Below are 20,638 nucleotides of genomic sequence, written 5' to 3'. Positions count from 1 at the left end.
ATTCAGGTTGAAAACGTTTTTAACATTGGTTCACCACTGGCTGTTTTCTTGATTATGCGCGGAATACGGCCGCAATCAGATGTGGAGCAGCACATTTTGCCAACTTCTGTTTGTAAAAGATTGTTTAATATCTACGATCCCGCTGATCCCCTGGTTTGTCTCAATATTTTTTTGTTAATAAGTTATTGAATGTTTTATCTTTATCATTTCATTCATATTATTTTATTACAAGGCTTATCGCTTGGAGCCTTTAATTTATGAACACTACTCTAATATACCCCCGGTGCGTGTTACGCAAATATATTCGGAGTTAGAAAAGTCAAAGTATCAAGCAGCGGGATCGACAACACATGGAAATTGGCTCACTGCGTTATTTAAAGCTGGTAAAGAAATTGAATCTCACGTTGAACTTTCTAATGACTTGTCAGCTGCATCGACTGCATCTAGTGCGGAAAAAGATTCAAAGAAAAGTGGTATAAAAAATAAATCTGAGAATGTCGGTGTAAAAAGTACATTTAAAATTTTTTTAAATTTTTAGTTTGAATAATTCAAAAAAAAAAAAGTTAAACAATCTGTTAATTTTCACTTATTCAATTATGTATTCAGTTCATTGTTTCTTTAAGCTTTAGTCCAGCGTATTGATTATGTATTGGAACAATCGATTGTAGAATATCTTTCGGCAATAACATCTCATCAAGCTTATTGGCAAAGTTTAGACTTCGCCAAATTTGTTCTTCAAATCACTTACGCTGATGATGACGAATTGCAAAACCGACAAAGTTGTCGATTGTAATTAATTGTAAATTAACATTATATATATATATATATATATATATATATATATATATATATATATATATATATATATATATATATATATATATATATATATATATTAATAGCGTGTTTTTTGAGTAAAATATTATACATGCATTAAAGTTGTAAATAAAAAATACAATAAATAAACTTTTAATTATAATTTTTTCCTGAAATGTCTTCAAAATATTCTAAACTAGTTAAAAAGGACCCGTAAAGTGGGTAATGGGAGCTAGGTAAGTTAAATATGTTAATTCTATCTGTTAGGTTTTCCTTGTAGTAACTTTTTGTATTAAAAAAAATAATGGGCATTTAGTTTTTTTATTAATTTGGTTTTCAACAAAACAAAAACACATTTATCGTTTTGTCAACAATATTGTTTTTAACCTGACGTTTTTAAGTGGTTACAAGCCAATAGTAAAAATCGCATTTATTGTCTTTGTACTGATTTGATGTTTTTATATATTTTTATCTCTTGCTAATCATTTTTTAATTACTCTGAGTCTGTTTCGCGCGAAAACAATTGTCTCCACTTATCAGGTAAAATCAATATTTTCTATAATATCGGATTTACCACATTCCATATCGAATGTTTGTACTAACCATAAACCATTTTATCTTTGTTTCTATCTTTAAGAGCAGTGTTCGACAAAAAAAAAGCTTAAGTAAACTCTCAAAAAATTACAACAAAAAAGAATGACAATCAAATATTCTTTACAATATATATATATATATATATATATATATATATATATATATATATATATATATTAATACTATTTCAGGAAGAAATAATTCATTTCAATAGTGTATCTTTAATATTCTAGAAATATCTTTGGGCAAACTATAACCATATGTTTACGTCATTTTATTATTTGTCAATACTGAGTTTGAAAAGGGCCAAATTGTGGCATGGCATGAAAGTGGATACACTAACCATGAAATTGGAAAAAAATTGAATTGATGGTGCACTACAATTCGAAGATTTTTGTTCAAGTATTATTTGACGGGAAGTTTTAAACGCAAAGAAGGAGTAAAACAACTGCCAGAGAGGACAGATTAATTATAAGAGAGGTTCGAAAGAATAGAAAGATAACAGCGGCTGAAATAAAGAAAAATTTTAAACTGGATGTTGACGAACGGACGGTTCTTCGAAGGATCCATTCTATTAGGAAATTTAAATCTTACTGGAGCGTTAAAAAACCATTTATTTCTGAAAGTAACCGGAAAAAAAGACTTCAATGGGCAAAGCAATATCAGAATTGGTCAATCGAACAATGGAAAAATGTTTTATAGAGTGATGAATCACCATCTTGTTTGCGCTTCAGTGGACGGTCGCGTGTTTGGTGGTTACATAATGAACGTTACGATCCATTAGTAACACAGCCAACAGTAAAGCACGATAAAAAAGTGAATGTATGGGAATATTTTACTTCATCGGGTGTTGGTCGTTTGTATAAAATTCCTGGTATTATGGACAGTAAAATGTACAAACAAATCTTAATTCATCAACTGATACCTAGTGCAAATGAGCTCTTTAAAGATAAAAGTTGGGTCAGCAAGATAATGACCCGAAACATACGGCAAACAATGTGAAAAATTATTTGAAGAACAAAAAAAATTATTGGTTCTTTCTTGGCCAGCTCAAAGTCCTGATCTGAACCTTATCGAGAATCTCTGGAGTATATTGGATCATGGAATCAAGACAAGAGCTCCAAAAAATGAAGAAGAGTTGTTTCAAGTTCTTCAAAATCAATGGAAGAACATTTCTGGGGAACTCTTACAATCACTTGTTGAGAGTATGCCTCGTCGGTGAAAGGCAGTGATCAAAAGCCGTGGCTTCACCACAAAGTATTAGTTTGGTCTATTTCGTTATTTCAATAAAAATTCTCAAATTTTCGTCATTTTTTTCTTGTTTCTTTTCTATCTAAGAATCAATGCAACAAATAAGAATTTTTTGTTTATTTTTTTCTATATCAGCTGTAGAATTTAGTTGAGTTCTCTTGCATGTCTATCTAAGCTTTTTTTTTTTGTCGGACACTGTACTTATTATACATGTTAGGACATAATATAGCCATAGTAGGAATTGTTACTTATTATTGCTAATTAATTTATATTACATAATTTTCTATTTGCTTTGTGTTATTTTAAGATAATTGTTTATTTTAATATATGCGCATACGTACATGTGTATACGTTTGTCTCTTCCAGTGTATGTACACATATACACATAATATTTATGTTTAGGTATTAACATATTTATTCATGGCCACGCCACGCGCATTCCTTGCCATCTTCACAAGGTCTCTCCAAATGTTGGGGCTATATTTAAAACTGGATAGGTTCTGGGACTTTTGGGTTTTGTAGTGTAGTCCTATTATTTTTATACTGTATTCTTATTATGTTGCAATATATGATGTAGAGTGCAGGCGGTGAGATATGCTGCAAAGACACGTCCCTAACGAGTGGCGCTAGTCCAGGTCTCGGGCTCCCCAAAACGTCATTGGTGATCGCAGTGCATTTATGATTAGGGGGGCTGCCATTCATACCCTACTTAATTCTAACTGGTTATAATGGTACAAACATTTTTTTTACCTCCTACACACATGGTATTTAGCGCTTGACACAGATGATATTCATTTTTTAATTTAATAATGTATTGTGTTAAGACCATGTTATACAAGGTTGTTTTTTTTAACATTAACGTATCGACGCTATAGTTTGGTGGATTAGTGCGCTGCGTCAGAAAAGGAGGGTTCAGAGTTTGAACCATGAAGCATTTTATATTGTACGGTATTTTTAGTCACGCATGCACTTCGTACACTAGCAGGTTTATAGACTTGCTAACTCATATGCCATTATTTTATCATTCTTTAAGGATGACTAGAACGTGAGTTATGGTCGTCCCCGACTCTTTCCCTGAACAGTGAATTTTTTTTCCTCTTCTATCAAATAGTCTTGACATTCATTTCTGATTCTCACCCAATGACATCATCTACGATCTGTTTTTGTTATTACATCTCCCAGGTCTACGTAAATGGACGGCTCCGTTGGACACTTTTTGCGATCATAGTGTCGCATAAACAATTAAAAATAGAATCTCAACAAAAAAAACTCATAAAATATAAATGGATAGTTCAATCAAAAAAAAACATTTTTTTTTTTGAGTATTAGTCATAAACTATGTAATTATAAAAAGACGTAATATATTAATATATAAAAATTGTAATGGGTGAAGTTGTATCAGATCTGCGGGAGATTTATAGAGGTGTTGTAGAGTGTTTGGAATTAGGTCTTCTTCTCTTTCTATTGTATATCAATTACCTTCCCAATTGTATCACTTTCATTACGAAACTATATGCAGATGATATCGTGTTATAATGTCATATCTGTTATAAAAAAAGAAAATGATCTAGTTAATTTACAAAAGATATCGATTTGTAATGTAAATGGTCAACTCAAAGCCGTGGCTAGGGTACCCCACACACCCCAATTGGGAGTATATTACTAATTGGGCAGTTAATGGTCTTTTTTTTTTTTCTTTTTTTGTAATATTTAGTGAAAATTTTTTACGAAATTGGGGCCGTAATAAAAGGTTTTTGGAGAGGGGCCTCCTACCCACTAGCCACGGAACTGGGTCTATATATTTAATGTACTTTAACAAAAGTAAATGCAGTGTTATATATTCAATAAATTGTTAAATGAAAGTGTTCGACACATTTAAAGAAAAGATATAAACAACAATTAGAGTGTAACAGTGTTATCCAATATGAAATGGAATCATGAGGTTCTAATAGCTACGTTTAAAGCACAAAAAATCTTATACATGATAAAAAAAAGCTTGCATAGTCTAACACTGAAATGGCAAAATATTTATTTAATTGCTGGTTAGACCACAACTAGAATTTTTAACTTTAGTATGGAGTTCGAGTTGTAACAGAAATATATATACTATATCGTTTAAGTTATGATGAGAGATTGAAAAGGTTTGGTCTCACAACACTTCACAAGAGCTTCACAAAGCATCTTTTTATAGTCTAAGAAGTCACTCATCAAAATTTGAAAGGAAATTTGCAAAAATAACTCTGAGACATAGTCTGCAAACAGTTCTTTCAAAGGCGAGATAGACATTTGTTAACGGCTGTCAAAATATAAAATTTAAACTTTATGCTCCACGACAATAGTTGTTACATCCGTTTTTTTTATTTATCGCAATAGTTCGATTTTTTTTTTTTAGTTTATTTCGCCTTTTACTATCAATACAATTTAACGTATGCATACATATAAAATAAAATAAATAGCTGGAGCAAGGAGAAGATATAATGTCTTATCACCGAGCATCATTTTTATAAAATCATAATTTACAAATGTTTTATTATAATGACATAAATATAAAAACTTTTTTTATCGTTTTATAAAAGTTTTATTACATAAAAAAGCAAATAGTAGTTGCTAAACTGCTTACATTTTCTAGAACAGCAAAAAATTAATAAACTTTGTTATATGTATTTTGATCATAAATCTTTTTTCTTTTAAATTTATCTTTATTTTAATATTTGAGTTTAACTTTATTTAAAAGAAACATTTAAATCAAGCATAGTATAATTCATAAATAAGAAAAACCGTTTAAATTCCTTTTTAAATAGATCTAGAGTGGTTATCTTTTTATTAGCTATGTCTGAGAATGTTTTCCATAAATATGGCCAGCGGTACTTAACTGAGTATGAGCTCAAGCTATATTTTGGAACAACGAAGTTTTTTTTCGAGAATGTATTTTATTTATGACAGATGTCACTAAAATAGGATTCAAATATTTTTGGAGATAATCCTAACTTAGTTCTATACATAAAGACTAAAACTTGATGTAAATTGATTTTATAAATATTTAATGCTCCGATGTTACAGTATGTTAAGTAATTATGAATAAAAGCAAAGTATAAAGCTTTTAGTGATTTAAAATTAAGAAATGGTTTAGCTCTATGTCATTCCAATAGTTTTTGATATACTTTTTTTCTAGACTGTTTATATAAAAATTCTATCGTAAGTTTTCATCCAACTCCACGCCTAAAAAGTTTACTGAAGATTTCCTTTTAATAATAGTTTTGTTTATAATAAGATTTGGTAATTACAATAGGATGTTATCAACTTTATTCGATTTATGGAATAATCAGGGCCGCCCTAACCACAGGGCTAAATGGGCTATAGCCCCAGGGTGCAAGCCTTTTGGGGGCGGCAATTTGTATTTACGATATCTATATTTTTTTGTTTTTATTAATTATTTAGTTATTAGTCATTTATTTATTAGTTATATAAAAATTAATTTTTCATTTTATTAGTTTTCACTTATTTTTAAATTATAACCCTTTCTTAAAATATTTATCTGATTTTTAGTTCTTCTAAATGTGCTGACAAATGATATTATAATAATTTAGGATGTCTTAAACTTCGATAGACGGCTTAAATGTAAACAGACCACCTACGTATACTCGTAGCCCGGGCGTATTTATTTATCTTAACGTAAACTGTAGTATATAATATAAGATGGGAACGTATAATGGATCACTGATGCGTACCTTCACGACAAAAATAAAATTGATATAATTTTAGTATTTTAGTATTTATTGACTGAATAAGGTGAATTAAAAGTTAAAAATTAAGTTATTAAATTATATTATTATATTCCTAAGTTCTTTTCCTTTTACATGTATGTTAGCTAAAAATTATTCAATAATGATAAATATATATTTTTAACAATACTATAACTTAGTTTAACAAAATATTTAACTAATAAATGAATTAACCCCTTAACCGTCACCTAATTTTTGTTCGCAATAGCTAGAGCGTCGGGTTAATTTGCAAAAACTACAAATATCAGATATAGGAAACAGATATATTCAAAAACAATCTTAATTTACATAAAAATCATCGCTAAACTTATTTAAACTATATAGACCTTAATACTGTTAAAAATCATCTTAATACAGTGGGATAATTAAAAGAGTAAGGCAAAACACAGAGTCCATTATCTCATTTGATACAGAATTCATTTAGTTTTTCTTTTGAACTATTATTATACATACTGCATGTTATAGATGCCATCAAGCCAACCTTGTTTTTAAAATTTACTTATTGTCTAACATCAACAACTTTTGTTGCTATTCGTCTTATACTAGTTGGAACAGCAGCCAAATTAAGCTGGCCAACACGAATGGGTAACACAAATTTGATCAATTTCAGCAACTAATATTTTTATAACATTATAATTATCCATTTCAAAGAAGATATATGTACTATTTATCAGATTATCAAAGTCACTATAACTAAAATCTAATGTTTTGCAGTCACTTTTAAACATATAATCAACAATATCTTCATTTGATTACAGTTCAACATCGCTAGTTTTTTTTTTTTTTTTTACAACTAATTTTTTTAATCGGCATTTACTAAAATTAGAACTAAATCCAGTTTTCGTAGCAAAACAACCATTATGCGCTTAAAATTTCCGTAGAAGAATGTTCTAGAATTAATGATTGGTTTCACGTCTTATGGTTCGGTATTGTAAGTGTCACACTGCTTTAAACAAATGTTTGCGTATATATTAGGGCTATGACTTTTTTTTTCAACCCCATGCTCTTGTACTGTAGTTTGATGAACTTTTAGCTAAAAAATACGACATGAACTTCTATCGGCATATCTTTTAAAAAAATTTCATCCCGCCATTGAAAAATCGATTTTTCAATGACAAGGTAAAGGTAAAAAAGGTATGCAAATAATAGTTAAGTTACAAAAGTTAAAATACAAAAGTTAAGTTATATAAGTTAGTTATAAGTTATATAATTATAATATATATAGTTATAAGTTGTATAAGTTATAAGTTATAAGTTATAAGTTATATAATTATAATTTATATAGTTATAAGTTATATAAGTTATATAAGTTAGTTAAAATACAAAAGGTATGCAAATAATAGTTCATTTCGTTCTTTTTAGGTGAAAGTTCATCAAACTATAGTACAGGAGCATGAGGTTGAAAAAAAGTCATAACCCTAGTATATATGCGTCAACACCGTTTTTCGAAAGTTTTGTCTTGACGTGTATATTCGTCATTAACGGTTAAAGGGTTAATATGTAATAATTTTAAACTGCCCATTTGAAAAATATTTGAACTTTTACTAAAACTAGTGATTCAATATATTTCATATAAATTAATTACTTAAATCACACATTTAAATTATAAATTTAACTTCGGTGTAATGTTTTAATTGTTCATTACATTTTTAATTTGTACAATAACTGGTAAAGCAACCTTTAATTCGTAGCGTTAATTGTAAAAACAATTTTTTATTCTATTATGTAGGAAGACTAACCATAGAACATAAACGAAAAAAGTTATCTGTTTTCGCCAAACGTAAATTAAAAGAAGAGAAAGAAGCGAGGCAAAAAGCTTTCCTGGAAAAAATGCCTACATTAACAATTTTCTTTAAAAAAGGCGAAACACTTTCTATGGATATTACACAGGGTGAGCAACGCAAAGAAGGAAAAGGAAAAAATTGACAACGTATGACAATAATTCCCAACAATCAAATGTGAAAGAAAAAGAAGAGGACCAGACACAACAACAAGTAGACTAGGCGCAACAACAAAAGGACCAGGCGCAACAAAACCTGCAACAGCCACAGCCAGAAGATCAAGAAAGAGAATATTTAGATGAAGATAAACTTAGTAATATGTTGAGTGTTAATTATGCTGATCCTGCATTATGGGGAAGATTAAGCGAAGATAAAATTATAGATATAATGAAGAACATATCTAACGTAGAGGTAGATATTCAAAAACTAAACTCTACTGCATCTAAAGTGGTCTACAAATCACAGAGCAGGTATGCTACAAAAATGATATTTTATAGACATTTACTAAACGGAAAACAACAGAAAAGAAACTGGTTTTCGTACTCAAATACTTCAGGAAAAGTTTATTGCATCCCTTGCAAACCATTTGGTAGTGCCAATAATCCATTTAGTGCAGGTTTCAACGATTGGAAACACAGTGAAAAAATTTCGGACCATGGAAATTTAGCCCTTCATAAAGAAAACACCAGTATACTTGCGAACAGATCTACAAAAAAATAAGAATATTTCAAAAATTATTCTATTATATCAATGGATAAAATATGAATTACTGGAAAGATATTTTAGAACGTATCGTTGAAGTCATAAAATTTTTAAGTTCAAGGGGTTTTACTTTTAGGGGAGAAAATCAAACTATTGGTGATAAACATAATGGGAATTATTTAATGCGCTTAGAAGTTTTAGCAAAATTTGCAACAACATATATTTAATTTTGCAAATAAAGGTACTGAGAATATTTGTTATTTATCTGCAAATATTTGCGATGAGTTTGTAAAAATATTGGGCAGAAATGTTAGACGTTTTATTATCACGGAGTTAAAAGACGCAAAATATTACTCCATTATCTGATTTAGATATTAGTTTGGAAGATTGTAGAGGACAATCTTATGATAATGCCTCTAATATGTCGGGTATATATAGCGGCCTCCAAGCGCGCATTAAATCTAGAAACAATCTTACCATTTACATGCCCTGTGCTGCACATTGTTTAAGTTTAATTGGACAATAGGCAGCTGAATGCTACGTACAAGCAGCTAAATTATTTTTATTTCTACAAAACTTATACAATAACTTTGCTGTGTCAACATTAAGATGGGAAATTTTGAAAAATACGCTAACAGCAAAAAATAAAATTCCCAAAAAGCTAAGCGACACTCGTTGGTCAGCAAGAGCTGTTTCAGTGAAAGCAGTGGTTTCCAGCTACGAAAATTTAAACAGTTGTATATAATTCTCATAAAAAAGTAAATTTTTTTTTTTTGAAAAAACTTTTTTTCTTATTTTGTTTATAAAACCACTGTTAATAAAATTTAAAACAATTTAAATTATTAACTTTTTTGTTTGCTTTAAATTTAAAAAAAAAAAAAAAATCATATTAAAAATCAACTAACTCTATATTTATGCAACCCACTGTATTTTAAATTTTGAGTGGAGGGTAAAATACAAGTATAAAATTTTATCTAAGCCAAATATCTAAGCCTCCAGATATATTAATAAAATTGGCATTAATTTGTATGTAGAAAATAGATTTCTAGATAACCTAAATAGATTCTAGATAACCTAAATAGATAAATAGATTTCTAGATAACCTAGTTTACCTAAAAGAGGAGCATCTATACCAAATAAACAGTCTGCTGTCTTAGTTTGCATTTAGAATATTTTAATAGCATAAAAATTTTTCGTTGGTTTTTAATACGATTAAAAAAAGTCAAGAAAATTTGCATTTAAAATAAAAAAAGATATAAATTATTTGTAAATAAAGATAGAAATAAACATTTTAAATCGCAGTGTCAAAAATACATTACGCTCTAAAATCCGGTCCGAGTGATAGAGACCAGAAATGGTGTTATGTTATTATAAATATGACTCGGAAAATGTAATCTAATATTGGAATATTAAATACAACTTGATTTTTTTTTTACCATTGAGAACAAAAAATTATAATTGTTGTAGTTTCAAAGTTAAAAAAATGTCAGCTGTTGGTGGGGATGCTGCTTTTATGTTAGAAAGAGCTCTTGAAGAAATGGATAGCATTTTTCGCGAAAACATTGTCGGCATAACTCCTTCCTTTAAAATTAATAATTTACCAACATCGACACCAAAATCTTCAAAATTAACAATTAATAAAAACGATGAAAATATTATTAAAATTTTTAATGAGTTAGAACTTTTACTTTCCAATTCTTTAAATGAGTCGGGAATAAGTACTATTATAAACAAAAGGGGAATCCTTGAACACTTAAAATCTTTGCGATGTACATTTGCTTTTCTCAATGAAATGAGTTCGGTAAAATTTTTAATTTTTATAACGTTTATAGACCTCACATTACATAAATTTAAAAAACCATGTATCTATTTTTATATTTAATTTTGAAAGTTTAAATAAAGAAATATATCAATTCATTTAATTTTTTTAAATTATAGGAGTATTGTAGGGTGATTCGAATCATTTCTTTTTTATTCAATGAGATTCATAAATAGTAATATAGCATAAAGTTAAAAACAATAGCTAATATCATACTATTAGTTATTGTTTATAACTTATAAGTTTTGAGTTAAAAATATATAAAATCTAAAATATAATTTAATAAATGTTGTGAACTTTAAAAAAAAAAACTTTATTAAAAGGGTCAAATTTTTTTGGATTTTTTAAGGAATTGTGCATCTTACCAATATAACAGTCAAGCTTTGTCAACACAATGTCAAGAAAATTATATATTCTTCACTTGTTTTTAGAAAGTGCAAGAATATAAAGATAGGGTGATGAGCATCCTTCTTTTACAAAAGAGAGCGCAGTGCAAAATCTAATATTTTTATGTTGCTTTTTTGCATACAAAAAAGAATGTTAATCATATTTATAAACACAGCAAATGGTCTATATATTGGGATTGAGCAAAAACAGCAGTCTCAACAACATTATTTTCACATGACCAAGGATACAACATTATTATCTTAGATTTTACTGAAAATAAAGGAGAGTATTATCCTTCCAGGATAACTTTAATACTGTAGATAGAAAGTTATCATTTCATAATTTAACATAAACCTAACCAGATACACCATATGAAGCACGTTTATGGAGAAGACCAAAATGCCAGATATTATGGCAAGCCCTTTATATATCAAAAGTAATATATCTTTCCTCATTGCTTTCATCTAATGCACAAAAGAACCTTTTTGTTATCACGGTTAACAAGCGAGCAGTAGATTGTGGATTGAAAATTGTATGTCAGAAAATAAGTTGTTCAAGATGGGATGACTCAAGATGAGGTGTTAGAAGTTTTTTAAAGATTCAAAAACTTTGCTAATAAAGTTAAGAAGACTTATTGGGTAATAGTTAGGGTCAACATTTATGTAAAACAGTATCAAGAATATAGCTGCAGAGAAGTAAAAGTGAGAAATAACTTTGTCAATGGAAGTGATTTGGATGTCTAACAATAAGTTATCCTGTTTCTTTGGGAACATAGGAAGTTTGGGGTCATTAAATTCAAAAGATAAATTAGAGGAAAAGTCTTTTTCTTTTAATTTATTTTTTCCAAAAGTCTCTAGAACCTAATTTCTAGAGATAAAATTTATAATTTAGTCATTCAACAATAATGAACTTAGCGTCAGACAATACCTTTTTGCATCTATTTCTCGCAATACTGAAAGACATTTTCTAGAGAGTTTTTCTGTGGAATTGATAAAAGAAATAATTATGATTCTAATTAATAGCTGCATAAGAAGGAGAAAACCATATGATAGAGTGAGGCTTAACTTAAAACAGACAAGAAGTAATAAAGCTTTCATACCTGTCTGAATTCAGGAGATTATAAAGAAGGCATAATTTTTTGAATGACCTCTATTGTTTAAAGGAGAACAAGAAGAAACTAAGCACAATTTCAAAGACTACTGGTTATGCACAACAAACTAATTATGCACAACAAAAACTATGAAAAACAGGCAATGCATGAAAAAACATAAACAAACAAAAAAAAACTAAATGAATGAACACTTTTAAAATATAATGAAAAATATATTTTTTATTTATATTTAAGAAAAGTTTTTTTTGTTAATTAAAATTCTTTTTCTATTTAAACTTTTTTTTTTTTTTTCTTCTTTTCTTTAATGCTTTTGTTTTGTTTTGCTTTTTAATTTTTTTAAGCTTTTAAATTTAAATTTTTTTTTTCTTTATTAATTTTTTTTCTATTTCCTAAAATTAATTTTCTTTTTCTTTTTTTCTTTTTGCTATAAAATCTTCAGTTATTAAAAAGTTTGTCGTTTCAGAAGTCATACAAATTAATTCAGTCAATGCTGCTTATCTCAGAGAAATAGTTTCAGATAATAAAAAGAATTTCGTATTATCACAAGTAGTGTGTCAGAATTTGTATTAAATAATGTATTTTTCCAGAAAATAATTGTTTTTATTTTATTAATAATAATATAGATGTTACTAATTCATTAACTCAGAAAGTTATGTAATTAACATTTCCATTTGAAAACATTATGAATTGGGGAAACATTACGAATTTATTTACTGAAAACAAATTAAAACAATTGTTGTGCTAACAGTGTCTTCTAATACAGCCAACATAGCAATTATTTATTTTTATTTTCATTATCATGACATGAGACTTTGGAAAACTGGAAGCAACATCTAAAAAAAGATATAATGAAAAGTTGGCATTACTTGGTATGTGTTTATATCTAATCTCAAGTTATGGTAAAACCTTTTATTATAGTTTTAGTAAAACTTTTACTTAAAAAGTATAATGTTGTTATACTTTAACTATTATTGAAGGTCTATTTATATTTTTACTTCAGGTTTATTCTTCATCACTTTTTTGTTTGTTTTTTCTGCACTGCTTTACTTAGAAATTCTATTTGTTTTTCCCCAATCCATAGTGGTTGCTATTTCAGTGACGTGTGTCGTCAAAGTCAGCTTGAAGAATAATTATGGAGGATCACCAAAATCACAGGTTCTTCAAAATTAATTTGGCATTAAAATTGAATGTATCTTGGAAGTAAGGTGTTGTTGGAAATTAATTAACATGATCAAGACTCTACTTTTCAAAACAAAATGTTGCATTTTTGAGATATTCTTGAATTCAATTTTAACTCATTTGTAAGACTCCAGATAATGATTAAAATATAATAGTTTAACTGCACTTTAAGCAATTAATCTGCATCAAAAGTTCTGCAATTGTAAACATGTGACATCAAGCTTCAATTTTCGGACTGCTAAATTCTAAAAATCAAATTTGTTAATATAACTAAGGTTGCCTTAGCCCTTTTTTTTTTTATATAAGAGGATGCAATGAAAATTTAAATAAGTTTGGTGCCATCTCTTACAGAAAAAAGAGGGCAATGATAGACGCAACATAATGTAATTTTTAAAAAAATATTTAAATAACAAAAGCTTTGCTCAAAATTTTTTTAGGCAGTCCAATGCCCTTTTGTTTACTTTTAGTGATATAAAATTTCACAGCTTTTGTTAAAAGTTGTTTTTTGTTTACTATTATTATATTACTTGTAATCAATATTTTATTTTAAGAAGTAAAGTATTAATTATATAATAAATTACAAATATTTTTAATTGTTATTATTTAGTTGTTAAATTTAAATAATTATTTTTCATACCAAGATAAAGGATAATTTTTGTTTAAAGGATTGTTTTTTAAATAATTTGTTCTAATAATATTTTTTAACTATTTTTTTCTTTCACTACTAATTTGATATATATTTTTTTAATGTTAACTCTTTACTCTAAAATTCTAAAAGCTTTTTATTTTAAAGTGAGATTTATTTATTCGCAGGTGCTGTCCAGTAATAACAAGGATACAAATGTAGTTATCCATAAACTAGAGCAGGATAACCAAATGTATCTTAATGAATTAAAAAGGTTGCATGAACAAATTGTTTTAACTGAATCACAGCTCACCAAAACAAAAAAGACACTATCTGACTATGCTCGTAAAAATGAAGAGTTAGTTATTCGATTAACTGAGCGTAGAATTGCAGATCAGAAAGAACAAACCAACCAGCAGGTATTGATATATTTATTTATTTATTTTTTAAAAAAAACTAGTTTTAAACTTTTGTTTTTAAATTAGAAAAGGTTAAGTTTAAAAATAAGTTTTAGCTAAAAATAAAAGAAGACATTTTTTGCTAATAATTTTTTTTAACTATTTTTTTCTTTCACTACCAATTTGATATATATTTTTTTAATGTTAACTCTTTACTCTAAAATTCTAAAAGCTTTTTATTTTAAAGTGAGATTTATTTATTCGCAGGTGCTGTCCAGTAATAACAAGGATACAAATGTAGTTATCCATGAACTGGAGCAGCTTTTTTTTTAATTCAATTTTTTTAAATTTTGAGATGTATTAAAAATTGTAAAAACTGATTGAAAATCTTAATAAAAAGATATCTGTGTGTATTATCTCACAATTTTCATTAACACTCATTTTCTCTTTCATCCACTGTATAGTTGCTGGGTCTATTGACTGACATGGTTTTCAATTTTTTGATACATTTACTCAAAATGTCCAGTTTGTTTATATATATGGGTATATGTTTGGCTATAGCAACTGCAACTCCTAACAACTTTTGAGATGCTCAGCCACAATCATCTTATTTAACCATCTGCTGTGAACTTTTGTTAATAAATAATGAACAAGATTATCAAAAATTCTTCAATTAGTTAACACATGCTTTTCTTTTTTCAAATCTTCACTTTTGACTTCATCCTCCATTTTTCAATAAGGGTCTCAAAACTCAACAGAACACAGAACACTCTCATAATCTGTATAGATAATTTTCTTTTTTTTTAGTTTACACAGTATGTTTATCTGAATATTAAACCTTTCTGTTTGCAGCCATGTTGCATCATTCTTTGTAGTTTTACTAATTTACATAAAAGCTCAAGTTGCCAAAGAACTTGCATTAAATACAACTTGATTGTCATGCACACCCTCACCGTAAATGCAAATTTCATTGTCATACGCAGCTATATTATCACAATCTGGATTGCAACTTTCCACCTTAGCATAGACTTCTTGAAGTACACATTTCTCTTCACAAACTTGGTTGTCCCGACTCTTTATCAAACTACCATTAGTCTTTTTAAAAGATTATAAACTACTTGTAACCTACCACAAACTGGTCACCTACTAACTGCTCACATGGTAAACCAATGCTTGCTTATTTGTTTCCTATTCTTTTACATTCTTTTATCTTCTCAGTGCATTCATCTGCATATCTTGTTTTGAAATACCATGGTTTGAAATAAGAAAATTCCTCAGTTTTAGAGATTTAAAGAAGCCATAGGTAAATAAATAATTTTTTTTATTTTTATGTTGTTCTTTGTTCTTTCACCTTCTCAGTGCATACATCTGCATCTATTTTATATGCCTCAATAAAAATGTTAGCTTCTCTAGCCCATAATAAATCAGATTTTGATATCTTTGTTTTACTGAGTAACAGGTATTAAACAAGTATACCTTTCGAGTGGTCTTGTCTTATATTTGTCATACTTAGTAAAAATTTTTGATTCATACAATTGGTTATTTATTTTTATATTCTGTTGTAGTATATTTCAGTATCATGTGATGTGCAATTTTGTTAAACAATTAGTTGTGCCCTTTCCATTTTCCCAATTTTTATTTGGCTCTCCATTTAACACCAAAAACTGCTTCACAATCTTTCGGATATTTTAAATTTCAATTTTTATGTCAATTTTATTTTTGTTTAATACTGCCATTCCACAATAGCTGAACCCAAACTTTGCTGTTTCTAATAGAGAAATGAAAACTGCCATTATAAAGCTTATCCAATAAATTCATACTTGGTTCTATGCCCAAATAGTTTTAAGTTTCCTCATAGCAAACACAAGAATGTATTAAAATTTAATTATTTTTTCTTCAAAAAATAAAACTGATATTTACAAATTTAAGCAAAATTTTTAATGGATAACAACACTTAAAAATTGTCATTAAAAAACTACCTAAGCATATTACCAAAAATTATTAAATTAAAACTATTAAATTCATATGCCATGTGGCGTCTTGGCGTATTTAAGCTTTTTCCACATTGGAATTATATTATCTCTACCCTAAGTACCAGTTGATGTATTGTCGCTTATGAAATAACAACTAAATTGACAAGTAGTTTACACAAGTGTTGTGATAAAGACAAATCATTAAATCCAGTGAAAACTCTTTTTCTTTTTGTTTATTGTTTGTAAATTTTAATGAATTAAGATAAGCAAAAACTTTTTTATAAATTTTTTTTTATTTGTTAAAACCTTTTTCATTGGATGCATAAATTTAAATCAACTTTTTCATCGGGTAAATAAATCATTTTTTTCATCGGGTACATAAATTCAAAACTTTTTTTTTGTGCATTTTGAGTGGTTAGAATCTACAACTTGGAACTTTTACAAAAATGAGAAACTTTAACAAAAATGAACAGTTATAGGCTTGACTCACTCTTAGTTTTTTATAAATTATAGGAATAAAATATCAGGATTAGCAAGTCAAAAAAGTTGAATTAAAACCACCTCAATAGTTTACAATAAAGTTGCAAGTTTTGTATATAAGGGTTCAATTAAAAAGAAAAAAAAGTTAATACACTCAACATTTTGCAAAATATGTGTATATATTTATGTATATATATATATATATATATATATATATATATATATATATATATATATATATACATATATATATATATATATATATAGGTATATATATATATATATATGTATGTGTGTGTCTATATCGAAAAAAACCTTTTACCATATAATTTTTATGATAAGTTTTTATGAAAGTTTTAAAACAATTTATAAAATGTCAATAGATTTTAACAGAAGTTTGTTTTTTTATGTCAGATTTTGAAAACAATTAACAAAATTCTAAATGGTACTTGTGTTCAGATTCTTGATTTTGTTTTTTATAAATATGTTAATAATTTTTTTGTGCTTTTTTATATTTAAACTACTTAATTTTAAATATCTTTAATAAATTCTATTGACTTTAAGTAATATATTATAATATAACAGTAATTGCTTTTTTGTGTGTGAATGTTTTTTTTTTATTTGATAAATTTTAAAGAAAATATTCCAGGAATGTGTGCAGAATCTTAGGAATTTCTAAAAATTACTAAAAGATAAATTTATATTTGATATTAATAAAAATATATGAAAAAAAGAAGAACACAAATTTATGTTAAAAATGATAATATTCAAGATTTTAAACTTAAAATATTTTATAAACATGTGGAATCTTTCTTTTCTATTTATATTGCAGTTTAAGTTGATTTATACTCAAATAGAATACTTAAAACCTTCTTGTTACTTTTTACTGTAAAGAAAACTTTAAGCTGATGATATTATCTATTGTTATTTGTTTTTTATTCTGTTGTTAAAACACTAATGGGATTAAAATGATCAACATGACTGTTTTATCTGATAAGATTTTTGTATAATTTAAATGCTTCTGTAACATAGTATTAATTCAAAGAAAACTTCTTGAGTAAATTTTTATTAAACAAAAAATTTGGTTCATGAGCATATTTTATTTTGGAATATATGTATATATATATATATATATATATATATATATATATATATATATATATATATATATATATATATATATATATATATATATTAGGTATATAAATATATATATATATATGTATATTAAAATATATTGACTAAACTTATGTCTCATTGGATGTCAGTTTTTTATTGGTATGATAGATAATTGATTGAAATGACATGACTGCAGTCTATAAAAAAAATGTGAGTACTTATTTACAAATGTTTAGAAATGCATAAACTTGGTTTGAGCAATTATTTTGCCAGTGATTTTAAATTATGTTTTTAGATGTATATGTGCACATTTGCATGTATGTATTATGTATGTTTATGTATATAAATATGCGTATATGTATGTGTATGTATGCATACATTTATTTAGATGTATATATATATATATATATATATATATATATATATATATATATATATATATATATATATATATATATATAAGTATATATATATATATATAAGTATATATATATATTTATATATATGAAGATATGATATATATGTATGATATGAAGTATGATATGATAATATGTACATAGAGATACATGATATGTATGTATATATATGTATATATATATATATTTATATATATATATATATATATATATATATATATATATATATATATATATATATATATATATATATATATATATGAAGAGTTTATTTTCAAAATGTGGTATGAGCATTTTTGTTTTTAATTAATTAATAAATTAGATTTAAGTATCAAATGTGCGTATGTATGTATGTATGTATGTATGTATGTATGTATGTATGTATGTATGTATGTAATGTTTGTATGTATGTATGCATATATATGTATATATATACATATATATATACATATACATGTATGTATATATATATATATATATATATATATATATATATATATATATATATATATATATATATATATATATTGTGTTATATAAATTGTGTTAGTGTATTCTACAAAAAAAAGTGTTTGATGTTTTTAAAAAATAGATGATTAAATATGTTTATAAAAAAACCCTTATGTAGCATTTTTTTCTGCTTGTTTCATATGTTTCTCCTTCTGTCAAGTCATCTTAAAGAATGTCAAGACACTCTTGCCAAGAGTTTTGAAAACTTGCCAAATAATATAATTTTAACCATTCGAATGTTTTAAGTTTTTTTTTTTTTTGAATTTGATTTAATTTGTTGAAGATTTTTATTAAGATATAAATTGATTATGATCAACCAATAAAAGTTTATTATGATCAATCAGTCTTATCAACCTTTTAGAAAAAACACTTTAAAAAAAGTAGAAGAAGAATAAGAAAAGGATAGAGAAAGAATTGTTGATAAGCAATTGAGTGAGGACATTTGAATGTATAATTGTTAGAAGATTCCAATATTTCATCAAAAATGAATTGGTTAAATTCTTATTATGCATGTGATTGTGTGTTGCAAGCTGTTTGGCATATCTTGACTTTCTGTTCTCTTTATATTTTTCATGTTATTTGTGACATTTAAAAAAATTAATACTCAGACAAGAGCGATTGAGGAAAACTAAGTTCTGATGTTTGTTAAATAATAACCAATTCTAGACAAAAAAAAATATTTATTTACAAAAAACTGAATTTAATTTAAATAATCACTTAATCTAATTTAAATGCCTAGTTCTTTTCTTTAATCTAGTATAACTTTTTTTTATGCAATATAATTGTTCATGTGTTTTTTTCATTTGTTGGAACTTTACAAAAGGTGTGCTACATTCTTTAGCATTTGTTGAAACTTTACAAGAGTGTGCTATATTCTTATTCATTTGTTGAAACTTTACAAAAGTGTGCTACATTCTTTAGCATTTATTGAAACTACATTCTTTAGTGCTACATTCTTTAGCATTTTTGAAACTTTACAAATTTGTGCTATATTCTTTTTTATTTGTTGAAACTTTACAAAAGTGTGCTATATTCTTTAACTAATTTTTTCATTCATAAAGAAAAGTTAAAATACTTTGATGTTTTGGAAAATATTTGTACGTTTCAGAAAGAGTTAATATTTTTTTGTAATTTGTCTGTCATTAACAGCCCTGTCTATCAGTGTTTGTGTTTTGGAGTTGCTACTCTTTGAGTTGAGAGTGCAATTTTATTAAATTACTGTTCTCTTGACTTGAATGGCTGTCTGGTCTTGAAATTAATTATAGTATAACGTGTTAAAATGTTTATGAACTTTCTTATAGCTTAACTGCTCTCTTGATTTGGATGGCTGTGTGGTCTTGAAATTAATTATAGTATAACATGTTAAAATGTTTATAAACTTTCTTCTAGCTTAACTACAGCAAGTTATTACTTATTGAAGATGAAAAAGACACCGAAATGGAACGTTTAAAAAATCACATTGAAACTTTGTTAGATGAACAAGAAAGACGTAAATCAACTGGCTCAACTGATAGTAAACTTAAAATTTATTTGTTTATTAAATTTATTTGTTTTCATTAAAATTGTATTTAAATACAAGTTTAATGAAAACAAATAAATTTTGCTAGCAATTTTAAATAAAATAACATTGCTATAAAATAACATTGCTAGCAAAATATTTATTCTTGAAAATTATATAAATATTTTTACTTGAAA

The 20,638-nt window shown here is 26.5% G+C and overlaps 2 protein-coding genes across 4 annotated transcripts in view; both read left to right on the top strand.

The window, feature by feature from the left end:
• The window catches only part of LOC101234320 (phospholipase DDHD1), a 71,293-nt gene extending 70,464 nt beyond the window's left edge, over positions 1–829 (top strand). The window contains exons 11-13 of one of the 2 annotated variants that reach the window (XM_065799007.1): positions 7–153; positions 233–473; positions 624–829. In XM_065799007.1, coding sequence (XP_065655079.1) covers positions 7–153; positions 233–473; positions 624–793 — 558 coding nt within the window. In that variant the 3' untranslated portion in view covers positions 794–829. Of the gene's footprint in view, positions 1–6; positions 154–232; positions 510–623 lie in introns of both variants that reach the window. The other variant, XM_065799006.1, reaches the window with a different exon arrangement.
• A 9,437-nt stretch (positions 830–10,266) lies between these two features.
• LOC100200044 (liprin-beta-1) overlaps positions 10,267–20,638 on the top strand; it is a 38,121-nt gene continuing 27,749 nt past the window's right edge. Inside the window, exons 1-3 of one of the 2 annotated variants that reach the window (XM_065799004.1) lie at positions 10,267–10,727; positions 14,236–14,466; positions 20,333–20,456. In XM_065799004.1, the coding sequence (XP_065655076.1) occupies positions 10,410–10,727; positions 14,236–14,466; positions 20,333–20,456 (673 nt within the window). In that variant the 5' untranslated portion in view covers positions 10,267–10,409. Of the gene's footprint in view, positions 10,728–14,235; positions 14,467–18,086; positions 18,228–20,332; positions 20,457–20,638 lie in introns of those variants that run through there. The other variant, XM_065799005.1, reaches the window with a different exon arrangement.

Source organism: Hydra vulgaris, chromosome 06, assembly GCF_038396675.1.
Source record: "Hydra vulgaris chromosome 06, alternate assembly HydraT2T_AEP".
Taxonomy (NCBI): Eukaryota; Metazoa; Cnidaria; class Hydrozoa; order Anthoathecata; family Hydridae; genus Hydra; species Hydra vulgaris.
Note: the sequence above shows the minus strand (reverse complement) of the source record. Positions and strands in the feature narration are given on the sequence as shown.